This window comes from Schistocerca cancellata, chromosome 1 (genome assembly GCF_023864275.1).
Source record: "Schistocerca cancellata isolate TAMUIC-IGC-003103 chromosome 1, iqSchCanc2.1, whole genome shotgun sequence".
NCBI classification, from domain to species: Eukaryota; Metazoa; Arthropoda; class Insecta; order Orthoptera; family Acrididae; genus Schistocerca; species Schistocerca cancellata.
Window position 1 is genome coordinate 900,301,769 of NC_064626.1, and position 12,880 is coordinate 900,314,648.

Sequence of the window (12,880 nt, forward strand, 5' to 3'; positions counted from 1 at the left end):
CATCCCATTAGTGTTCTTGAAGTAATAACACTAGATATGACTTGTTATCTGATATTATTTTCAGATTGTGTTCCTTTTGTTTAAAGCAACAATTACGTGACTGCTTATTTGACAGATGTTCGAGCGATATCCTATGGTTGAAATCAGTTTATCGTGCTGTAATTTCGGTTATCTTCGCTAGTGGTATCGTTAGTGGTCTTATGTAATCTGTGGTTGTTTTATCATATTTTGTGTGTCTGTTTTCTTGATTGATAATTTCAATGAAGTTTTGGGTGTATTTTTTGCCCTTAGGTCGATCTGTTCATTTAGAATCTGTAGTGGGTAACTGTTTGTATGTAAACGCATTTCCATATCTTTGAAAATGTTCGTAAGTACTCCTTTGGATTCTAACGTAGAAATTGGATCTTGTTCTAAATTATGTGCTGTGTTTTAGGATTTTAAGTCCCTGTATTTATTGTGTTAGCGGTGTCTAATACTGAAGTTTCTACCCGTCTGACGAATGTAGAATTTATCGTAGTGTTTTCATTGAATTTTGCATATGCTTGGGTTCGAGTAAATTGGCAATTTCGTTTTACTGGGTTCAGTTTGTGAACTTAGATTGAGTAGTGTTTAGAAGGGAATCTCACATTTTTATAGTAGCGAGTTAATTTTACTAGACATCTTTCGTAACATCTAGTTGGTACGTATGTGAATTTCTGTGTGACTAGTGTTTCTCTTGCAAGTGTTATTTCTTTTAGTGCATTTTCTGGTAGAATAGTCACAATTCCTGGAGTGTTCCGTCTTTTGACCGAAAGTGAAAGTGAGAAAGAGTCTTCATCACATAAAACTTGCATGTACCAGTTAGCTGTTTCGACCCGCAAGGAACCTGTAGGCATTACGGGTTTGCTGCTTCCCGATGCCGACAGCAGAACGTATCACAAAAGTCGGTATGTCTGTCGCAGCAGAGGATCGGCCGAAAATGTTGAGAGAAAGAAAGTTAAAGTGGGACAACCTGGAAGCTAGGACGCCCGCTGGAGATAATGTCCCATAACGATTGGCTAAAGTTGTTCGGCAACTGTCGCCCGCCCGAGTGAGACTTGGCGAGGTGCTCTCTTGAAACTGCTCGCAAGTTTGACGACGGCTGGGCTCGTGGGCGGGCCGGTCGTTTCGGAAGAGACGGAGCAAGTCGGCGGCGGCGCTCGTGCGGCACGATAGGCGCGCGTGCGCGCACGCCGCCGTCGGCCCTCTTCGTTCACCTCTGCGCCCACCGAGCAACAGACTGGACGCTGCAGAATACTTGTCTTAACCCTAGGATGCCCAAGCCTTTTTTTTTTTTCTAACTTGGATGCCTAAGGGGGGGGGGGGGGGGAGTTCGGCGAGCCCACAGGTATTAAATAAGTTTTACTGACGAAAAATTACAACTTTCAAAATGGTTTATGTATTTTAATTAAGGCATCGGTTTATAAATGTTGTTCATTGTTATAAATATTGAATTGAGTGAGTAAAAAATTGACATATTACAGTACAAAATACAGATGTGTTCATATACAATAGACTACTCTGAGTCCTCAACTTCAAGGCAAGAGACATACTTCACAATTTTTTCTGAATGTGTGTTACACCAATGTTTATGACACTGTCCACAATACTGTTTTGGTTTACTTAGATTGTTGTACTTCTGCTTCTTTGTTTTAGCTTTTCTTACACAAATATGGCACCGACCTTTCCCTGCAGGAGGCTGACGTGCTTCTGTTGTCCCTTCTTTGATTTTCTTTTGTAGAATAGTCTCCATTGATTGAACAATTTGGTTAGATAACCCTCTTGCATTGGCACCTCTTTCTTCTACCTGCAATTTCACTAATTCCATCCCAGCTTGCAGAAGATAAAGTTTCCGTTTGTTGTGTTTCTTTTCTTTCCATCTTGGATGTTGCTGAATGAATATGGTGGTTGCATTGATAGCACAAATGTCAATGAGAGAGTAAAATACAGATAGAGGCCATCTCTTTGTTCCCCTCTTGCAGGTGCACATACGCGCCATTTATTTGATCAATGGTATTAATTCCACCTTTAGTGGAATTATAATATGCATTTATCTCGGTTTTATTCTCTCCTCCAACAGTGCCTTTATCTTGGTGCATTGTTGACAACATCAGTAAGTTTTTACTTGGTTTCATTTTTGCTGTGTAGGACACCAAAGTTACTGGAGGCCTACGTGTTTGGAACTGCACTAACTCACAAGTTTACAAGATAAATAACAGCTGACTGACATCAACAATCACTTCCTCTGAAAGTAAACCGATTGTTCTGAATATCAAGAATACCAACCAACTAGCATTGTTGTAGAGATGAGAAATACGAAATCCTACTGAGTGAAATTTTCTATAGCATGGAAGCCTGGGGGGGGGGGGGGGGGGGGTGTTTGTTGGGCCCATAATAAGTTTATTTATTTTTTCTTTCAAAGCAGGAATTTTCTATAAAATATATTGACACTAACGTTTCATAAAATAGCCAACAAACAATAACTGAAAGGGAATATGTAGTATGAAAGTTACTTGGGCGAAAGCAGGGGACATAAAAAAAATTGTGGGTTCAACGAACCCCCCCTTAGGTGTCCTAGGGTGGTTCAGGTCGAAAAAAATCGATTTTCGGTTTTCATCATATTCAGATAAATTAAGGTTTTATTGAAGTACTCTGAAAAGGATTTTGCTGAAAATTTTTCTTTTCGAGCATTTAAAGAGCATTTTCCTACCTCGTGTGTTAATGTGCCACAAGGCAGAAAACTAACTGTAGGTATGAGAGGAAAAAAATTAGAAGATGGAAAATTGTTGACGTCGGGGAACAAGGCTGAGAAAACTAACTGTTGATATGAGAGGAAAAAATTAGAAGATGGAAAAATTGAAGGGCTTGGTTCTACAGTGGTAAAAGTCCGTTTTTGTTCAATGTGAGATACAGAGTCATAAAGTTAAATGAGCGCTGAAAAATCTGCAGCTGAAATATCAGAAATATTTCTGGTATCTCAACTGCAGATTTTTCAGCGCTCATTTAACTTTAGGACTCTGTATCTCAGAATGAACAAATGGCTCTGGGCACTATGGCACTTAGCATCTGAGGTCATCAGTCCCCTAGAACTTAGGACTACTTAAACCTAACTAACCTAAGGACATCACACACATATCCATACCCGATGCAGGATTCGAACCTGCGACCGTAGCGGTCGCGCGGTTCCAGACTGAAGCGCCTAGAACCGCTCGGCCACAATGGCCGGCTCAGAATGAACAAAAATGGACCTGTACCACTATTGAAATAAGCCCTTCAGTTGTTGACCGGAGAGGGTCGGTTAACTAAAACAGAAATAGAAAACTTGTACGTATACTGTGGGCAGGTAATATAGGAGAAATAAAGAAAATCAGGAGGCAATGAAGAGAGATGTTCGGGCCATATTCTTCCATAAGTCCTCTACTGATTATAAACCATGTCATGGATTGTATCCATCAGGAGAAAATTCGTGGTGTAAATACAATAGGGCTCAGGCAACTGGAGAATCTTATTCTCACCTACATTCTCTTCCTGCTGCTGTTATTACAGCAATTAAATCTATTTTCAGAGACTTGGCTCATCCTGACCTTCTAAGGAAATGTCTGCATGGGCAGACACAGAACCCAAATGAATGTTTCAACAGCATAATTTGGAACCGCCTTCCTAAAACTGTGTTTGTAGGCATGCATGCAATTAAACTAGGAGTTCATGATGCTGTTATTACATTCGATTGTGGTAATACTGGAAAGTGTTGGGTACTGAAAAAGCTGGGAATTAATAAAAAATGGCTCCGAGCACTATGGGACTTAACATCTGTGGTCATTAGTCCCCCAGAACTCAGAACTACTTAAACCTAACTAACCTAAGGACATCACACACATCCATGCCCGAGGCAGGATTCGAACCTGCGACCGGAGCGGTCACGCGGTTCCAGACTGAAGCGCCTAGACCGCACGGCCACACCGGCCGGCCTGGGAATTAATCCTGGTGAAAATGTGATCACTGGGCTGCAACATTGCGATAAAATGAGGATAGCCGATGGAGACAGGTCTGCATCTAATATGGTCAAGAAAGCAAGACAAACATCCAGGAAGGTGAAAAAGAAGCTGGAAGACCTGCTAGAGGCCAAAGAAGGGCCATCTTATGCAGCAGGATAGTTTTAATTAACTGTAAGTAACAAATTTCAGAAGTTTTTTCTTTAAAGTCAATTTTCTGCAAACTAAAATTTTCAGTACATATACTCCATTATATCAGAAACTATCATAGATAAATGAATGAAATTTTCAGAGACTCTGCATAACATAAAAAAAGCCACCTCTGGTACTACATTCATTAATATTCCCCCCATTAGGAAGTTCACAAAAAATATTTTCTCCAGAAAAAACTTAATATCCTTTGATAATAAATTTAAAAAAGTATTTCTTAAAAACTATAATATGGATACAGTAGATTTTAGTACAGTTGAGCCCTGTTAGCATCATGTAACATACAGTAAAAATATTAAGATCCTGCATCAAATAGTTTTTTCAGAAATGGATCAAATACTTGTCTAATTAACATGGGTTGGATAGGCAGGATGTGGTCCCCTTAAGCCTGGTCTACACGTAGCGCTGTTTTTTTTAATCCGTCTTCATGCAAGACTGATGACAAGATTGAGAAAAATGGCGCAGCTACATAATTCAAACTCAGTCGTTCCGAAGTAGGCATGGGGAAAGAACAGTCAGTAACGACGGTTGCGCTATATGCTCTTAAACTGCAGGAGAAGACAAACTCTGCACATAGTTCACGATGGTTCCGGGACTGGTTATTGAAGAGATAGTATTCTCCCGTGTGAATTTTGTACGAGATCTATAGCGGGAACCAAAGGATTGGAGCAGTTACTTAAGTATGGACGTAGAAACATATTGTAAACTATTAACGTTTGTAACGCAGAAATTAAAAAAGGTAGTGTCGCGGAGGTGGCTACCAACTCTCACGAGGAACTAACCGCAGCGTTAAGGTTTTTATTGATGGCAGGAACTACAGGGATCTTGAATTAGCTGTTTCGCATGAGGAGCGGAATAAATAATGGTTGTTGGCCAAGAAACTTAAAAGTGATTTTTATTACTTAACTCCTGAATCTTCTGTGCCTGCCCATGAACTTCGACATTCAAGAACGCAAGTAAATCAAAGTACCAAAAAGAAAATTTATAATTTTTTTCCATTCCGACTCCAGATGCTATGGACGCTTATATTTTCGCACCCTCTTTACTGTAAATTATTCGAAATGAGTTGACCTTTTTGTGAGCAACTCGTTTGTCGCTTCACGATCCACGTTCTTGTACTTATTAACCAAAGTTGCGTATGCCTGGTTTTTCTTGTCTCTGTTGCCGTAATCCTTGGAGTTTACTTGCTAGAGGCAGGAAAACATCGATACATCTCTAAACTTCGTGAAAATTTCATGATTCCAGTGTCGCAGATGTATCATTTTCTGTTGCCACTACACGCACTGAAATGACAGTTGGAACAGCTAGCGTCACCAGGAGTAGATTGTAAGCAGAATGAAGTTCGAGCGATAAGACGGATGCACAGATTTGCCGGCAGTCTTGTGTGTAGACAAAGCTCCAGCACATCAGTTTTATTCCTTTTTTCCGACTTTGTCAAACTTCATTCCGTCCGTGCAAGATTGTCAGACTCCTGTGCATGCGTAACGTTTTATTTGATAAGTCTGGCGTGATCGTGCAAGACTGGCGACAAACGTGATGTGTAGACCAGCCTCTACCCACACTGTCTGCTAGCGGAATTTTGCTGCCTGAGCCTTCGAATTTTATGCAACAACGATCCAACGTGGTAGTGTTGTAACGAGTTTTCAGCGGTAATCTTGTAAGGTCAGTCCGTAAACTGCAGGGCGAGCAGGCGACTCCCCACTCTCTCTACCCAGTGACGTAACAAGGAACTTCCACAGGCTATGTTGAATCAGTGGCGACGCAGTGTGCAGACACGCTTCTGGAGAGCATTTCTTACTAAATCAGTTAATACTAACGAAATGCAGAAATTAGGAACTGATAGGACTAAAGCAAAAAAAAAAAAAAAAAAAAAAAAAAAAAAACGCACAGAACAGGGTCTAGGTGAGTCACCACACACTCCAGTGCACTGCTAGACGAGGATCTGATTCCTCATGTGCCTATATGTCATTTGCAGCGTTCTTCCGGGAAAGGCTACTTCCCCCACCACAGGCAGTGCTCACTCTTCAGTTCTATAGGCGGTATGGCCAACTGTACTTTCAGAATTGCGCCCTTCAGCACCGATGTGGAGATGTTACAGTCCTGTCGAATGGGCTATTTATTTTGGTGTACCTAGATTCGGGCCCAACCTGTTTTTACTCGGCTTGCATTTGTTGTGAAAAACATACGTCTTAGTCATTATTACAATAACCGTCCGCCCCCGGTAGCTGCGTGGTCAACGTGACAGAAGTCAATCCTAAGGGCCTGGGTTCGATTCCCAGCTGGGTCGGATATTTTCTCCGCTCAGGGATTGGGTGTTGTGTTGTCCTAATCATCATCGTTTCATCCCCCCGCGCAAGTCGCCGAAGTGGCGTCAAATCGAAAGGCTTGCACCCGGCGAACGGTCTACCCGACGGGAGGCCCTAGTCACTCGACAAAAAAATTACAATAACCGCAACCGATCACTTGTTTCGTTTTTGTTAAATACTTGTTAGGAAAACGTCTGTAAGAACCTAAATTCTAACAATTTGAAGTTGTGTTTTTTTAATGGAACGCTTGTGTTTAATGTCCCGTTGACAAAAAGATCATTAGAGAAACAGCGACCAATACACTTCAGAAATGATACACGTTTTAGCGTATAGCCACTTCCCCCCCCCCCCCCCCCCCCTACCAGCTATTAGTTTCGGTATACAGTAACATCCTCAGGCGCAGGCATTCATCACGCTCTCTTCCCAAGTAGAAGTGCCAAATCAGAAGATATTTGACACACATTTTGGAAAGCGAGCGTGAAGATTACTACCCCTTACTCAGGGATCAGTATTTGGTCCGAGTGAACAAGAGATTTTAAAAAGTTCAAGGGTTGTTTGTAGTGTATACAGGGTGTTACAAAAAGGTAGGGCCAACTTTCAGGAAACATTCCTCACACACTAATAAAGAAAAGATGTTATGTGGACATGTGTCCGGAAACGCTTAATTTCCATGTTAGAGCTCATTTTAGTTTCGTCAGTATGTACTGTACTTCCTCGATTCACCGCCAGTTGGCCCAATTGAAGGAAGGTAATGTTGACTTCGGTGCTTGTGTTGACATGCGACTCATTGCTCTACAGTACTAGCATCAAGCACATCAGTACGTAGCATCAACAGGTTAGTGTTCATCAAGAACGTGGTTTTGCAGTCAGTGCAATGTTTACAAATGCGGAGTTGGCAGATGACCATTTGATGTGTGGATTGGCAAGGGCAATAGCCGTGGCGCGGTACGTTTGTATCGAGACAGATTTCCAGAACGAAGGTGTCCCGACAGGAAGACGTTCGAAGCAATTGATCGGCGTCTTAGAGAGCACGGAACATTGCAGCCTATGACCGGGGAAGACCTAGACACCTGCAATGGACGAGGCAATTCTTCGTGCAGTTGACGATAACCCTAATATCAGCGTCAGAGAAGTTGCTGCTGTACAAGGTAACGTTGACCACATCACTGTATGGAGAGTGCTACGGGAGAACCAGTTGTTTCCGTACCATGTACAGCGTGTGCAGGCACTATCAGCAGCTGATTGGCCTCCACGGGTACACTTCTGCGAATGATTCATCCAACAATGTGTCAATCCTCATTTCAGTGCAAACGTTCTCTTTACGGATGAGGCTTCATTCCAACTTGATCAAATTGTAAATTTTCACAATCAACATGTGTGGGCTGACGAGAATCCGCACGCAATTGTGCAATCGCGTCATCAACACAGATTTTCTGTGTACGTTTGGGCAGGCATTGTCGGTGATGTCTTGATTGGGCCCCATGTTCTTGCACCTACTCTCAATGGAGCACGTTATCATGATTTCATACGGGATACTCTACCTGTGCTGCTAGAACATGTGCCTTTACAAGTACGACACAACATGTGGTTCATGCACGATGGAGCTCCTGCACATTTCAGTCGAAGTGTTCGTACGCTTCTTAACAACAGAGTCGGTGACCGTAGAGGCGGACCAATTCCATGGCCTCCACGCTCTCCTGACCTCAACCCTCTTGACTTTCATTTATGAGGGCATTTGAAAGCTCCTGTCTACGCAACCCCGCTACCAAATGTAGAGACTCTTTGTGCTCGTATTGTGGACGGCTGTGATTCAATACGCCATTCTCCAGGGCTGCATCAGCGCATCAGGGATTGCATGCGACGGAGGGTGGATGCATGTATCCTCGCTAACGGAGGACATTTTGAACATTTCCTGTAACAAAGTGTTTGAAGTTCTGGTACGTTCTGTTGCTGTGTGTTTCCATTCCATGATTAATGTGATTTGAAGAGAAGTAATAAAATGAGCTCTAACATGGAAAGTAAGCGTTTCCGGACACATGTCCACATAACATATTTTCTTTCTTTGTGTGTGAGTAATGTTTCCTGAAAGTTTGGTCGTACCTTTTTGTAACACCCTGTATAGAGTCTACTCAAGATTTACATACACGTCCACCCTGTATAGAGTCTACTCAAGATTTACATACACGTCCACTTACACGGACGGGTGACACGACAAAGGCGACGATTAACTCGGCATTTGGGCTAATCTGTATTGATACCTCGCGGCCGTTTGCAAAGAACGAATGTAGATTCAGGAACTGATTACGAACATACCATCGTGCTTCTCACTTCTCCGTCTTCTTCTTCAAGTTACCTTTAAGAGTCTTGCAAATATTCAGACAGCACTCTAGCATGTGTCCTAGTACATTCTCGAAACGTTTTTCCAGGCTCCTATATCCAAAATAAATCGGTGCAGTTTCGTAGCCCCTAACATCTTAATGACTTCGTCTTCAACGGGACGTTCATCCCTAATCTTCCTTCCTTCGTACGGCCGCAGTAGTGCGGTGTAGCACGGGGCGTTCCACGGCGAGCCGGCACGCGCCTCTTCGTCCCAGCAGCCGTGTGTTGGACGGCGCCCAGTTCTGGGAACGCGACTCCCAGCCGCCCTTGGTTTTGAATTCCAAATGCGTTTGGCTGGTCTGGCGCCGAAGCCGGGCGATAACTCGAGATAAGGCCGGCGCTGGAGGGACGCGCGTTTTTACTGCACCCGGGCCGCCGGGGTCGAGTAGCCGCGGGCGCACACAAACCGATCTCAGTCTCCCTGTCAATTAAATCACGCCTCTACACCAGACCCGCTAGCCGCTTTTAATTAATTTTTTTGTCAGCCTCAGCTTATCTGGCTGGCTTTCTTGACAGTCTCTTTCCAGTAGCTTTCAAAAGCGTGGAGAGGCCGCGGTGGTCCAGCGGTTCTAGGCGCTCAGTCCGGAACCGCGCGACTGCTACGGTCGCAGGTTCGAATCCTGCCTCGGGCACGGATGTGTGTGATGTCCTTAGGTTAGTTAGGTTTAAGTACTTCTAAGTTCTAGGCGACTGATGACCTCAGAAGTTAAGTCGCATAGTGCTCAGAGCCATTTGAACCATTTTGAACCATAGCGTAAAGCAGACGTGGACGCGGATGGGAAATGCAGCGTCACGTGGCTCAGCGCCGTCGCCTCACAGGACGAGATGTTTAACGTGACGTTGCGCTCTGCCAGCGGCAATTGTCGGCTTTAATCTGTTCGCAAATCACACGAAAACGGGCGCGCGTAAAATTCCTACATTATCTCTAATAAAGCGCACGTTTCCTCCCTTGTCCATATGCTGGTCACCTTGTTCTGTCTGTAGTATACATAAGTAAAAACTCCAAAATCCATGAAAATGTGATAAGACAAAAACGAAAGATAAATGTTCTAGCCAGTAAAGATATCAGCCTATAAAAATTCATTAAATCGAACAAAACTCACTCCTGACAGAAAGCGCACTTCAAATATTACAGAAATTGTTTCTATTAATTTCATAAGAAAATCCCACAATCTTTTAGAAAATGCGAAGCTGAAAATAAATTTGTATATAGCGGGACGCGAACCCACTATCCTCTGTTTATTAATGTGGCGTCCCTACCAACTACTCTACCATAAAGCTCATTTTATTTTATATTATGGTCTTCAAGGGTTTAATCAACGATATGTTATTAACTGACATTTAATTATAACAAATCCCACAATGAACGATACGTTTTTGTTGAATCTTTAATGTGCCGTTGCCCTAAAATGGCGTATTTTCGTGACACGCTTTTTTTTTTTTTTTTTTTTTTTTTTTTTTTTTAAGTTGTTCAAATGGCTCTGAGCACTATGGGACTTAGCATCTGAGGTCATCAGTCCCCTAGAACTTACAACTACTTAAACCTAACTAACCTAAGGACATCACACACATCCATGCTCGAGGCAGGATTCGAACCTGCGACCGTAGCGGTCGCGCGGTTTCAGACTGAAGCGCCTAGAACCTCTTGGCCACACCGGCCGGCGCTGATGCTTAAGAAGCAGCATATATTCATAAGGTGTAAGTTGTAACACACCAATTACGCCCTTCACCTGAACACGACAAATGCTGTATGACGTCTCGCAAGTTCTATTTGCGACGTAGAGAGTGCTCTTGCTTACGTTCCAAGTTGCCCCGAAATATCGCAGAAATTATTTTGTGTTTTTGCCAACAGCTTTGCCGCCGTACTTCTGGCGATTGAGAATTACGATTTCTGTGGTTACCCTCAATCACTTAAGCAGAGCACCAGAATGTGGCTACTGCAAGGCCACTCTCCTCCATTCTCTTTCAACTGATTCTTATGACTTCTGTGTAAACGAGCCATTAAATCCTTGTTTTTAGGCTTTGATATATGTAGTGACATAGACTGACGTAAAACTGCGGATAAAGGTACATCCCCTATCTCCAGATCAAGATGGAAATTTTATACCGCATGTTTTCGGACATAAGCTACAGGCTGACAATTATATCGTCGTAACTTCTCAAAGGTTTGCATTAGGACGTTCAAACTGCACGGCTGACCGCGGGGCATGATGGAAATTAGTATGCGCTTGCGCACGCGCCTTGTTGTCGGCCACTTTCATTTGGATGGGTTCGTCAATAAGCAAAACTGGCGTATGTGGGGGACTCAGAATCCGCATTTCGCGATCGAGAAGTCTCTTCATCTTCAACGGGTCACGTGGGTAGTGTGCAGTGTATAGGCACGAAATAATCGGTGAGATATTCCTTGATGACACGGTGACTGCCGAACAGTAGGAAGGTTTTGGAAGATGATTTCATCCCCATTATCCAAAGTTACCCTGATTTCTACAAGGTGTGGTTCAAAAAGACGGAGCTCGAGGTAATAGAAGCAGGAGAGTGTTTGATGCCTTGGAGGAGCAGTTGTGAGGACCGCATTCTGGGTCTGGGATATCGAAGGCCACCGGCATGGCCCTCGATTGGTCATCATATTCGGTGGATCTGGACACATGCGATTTCTTTTTGTGGGGCTATATTACAGACAAGGTCTATAGAAATAATCCCAAGATCATTGCTGAGCTGAAAACAGCCATTCAGGAGGTCATCGATGGCGACACTTCAGCGGGTCATGCAGAATTTCGCTATTCTTCTGCGCCATATCATCGCCAATGACGGCAGGCATATCGAACATGTCAAAACGTAAATTTGTTTATCTGTAGTGACGTTTACATGTTGATTGAAGTGCTTGCACGCCGTAGTTTGTAACTGATTTACGTTTTTCACGTAGTTCAATAATTTTCATCGTGTATGTATACTGATTTTATGTAAGTTGTTATGTAGAAAGCGTACGCCTTAAGAACATCAGAAAAATGCATGAAGTTGCACTGAAGTGTTCCGTTGTGCTAGACCAGTAGCGTAGTCCAGAACTATAGAAGTTCTTCAAATTGTAGAAATCACCTCTTTATTCTTCTAAAAGGAGGGCTGTTGAAACACAGCACACACCCTCCTTGGTCGAAGTCACTAAGCCGATGGGAGAGGCAGTACTTTCTCATCACTGTGAACGTGTGGATAGCAGAGATCCAGATCGCCCGATTTCTCGCCAGTGGCGTGGATTAAATATCAAACGTAGCCCTAGTGTCGTCCATTTACCACTTTTTAAGAGGGTAAAGAGAGGGTGATTAATTTTAAAAGTCCATCAATAGCGAAGTCATTGGAATATATGCGTTAGCTCAATGGACAAACATAAGCAAAGATATCGAATGTGAACCTATCAGAGAAACATCTTGAAATCCTGCCTCGGGCATGGATGTGTGTGATGTCCTTAGGTTAGTTAGGTTTAAGTAGTTCTAAGTTCTAGGGGACTGATGACCTCAGAAGTTAAGTCCTATAGTGCTCAGGGCCATCTTGAAATCCGCCTTAAGTGATTTGAGTCCTCGGCAACCATCCCAGCATTGAACTAGTGCTACACGTCGTTTGGTTTTATTGGCGAAGATGAGGCTTTCTGCTACCACCGGATTAACCTCTCTCGTCGTTGTCGGTTACTTCACACTCATCCGCTCGAACAGAGACACAACTTACTTGCGCGTTTGTCTGTATGTACATTGCACAGCGTCCGCAGCTCGTGGTCGTGCGGTAGCATTCTCGCTTCCCACGCCCGGGTTCCCGGGTTCGATTCCCGGCGGGGTCAGGGATTTTCTCTGCCTCGTGATGACTGGGTGTTGTGTGATGTCCTTAGGGTAATTAGGTTTAAGTAGTTCTAAGTTCTAGGGGACTGATGACCATAGCTGTTAAGTCCCATTGTGCTCAGAGCCATTTTTACATTGCACAGCTGCCCATCTG

General features: G+C 43.3%; 1 protein-coding gene across 1 annotated transcript in view; it reads right to left on the reverse strand.

The window, feature by feature from the left end:
* LOC126112715 (uncharacterized) overlaps nt 1-12,880 on the reverse strand; it is a 159,323-nt gene that overhangs the window by 107,783 nt on the left and 38,660 nt on the right. The window contains exon 4 of the mRNA XM_049915013.1: nt 1,077-1,237. Within this exon, the coding sequence (XP_049770970.1) occupies nt 1,077-1,237 (161 nt within the window). The remainder of the gene's footprint in view (nt 1-1,076; nt 1,238-12,880) is intronic.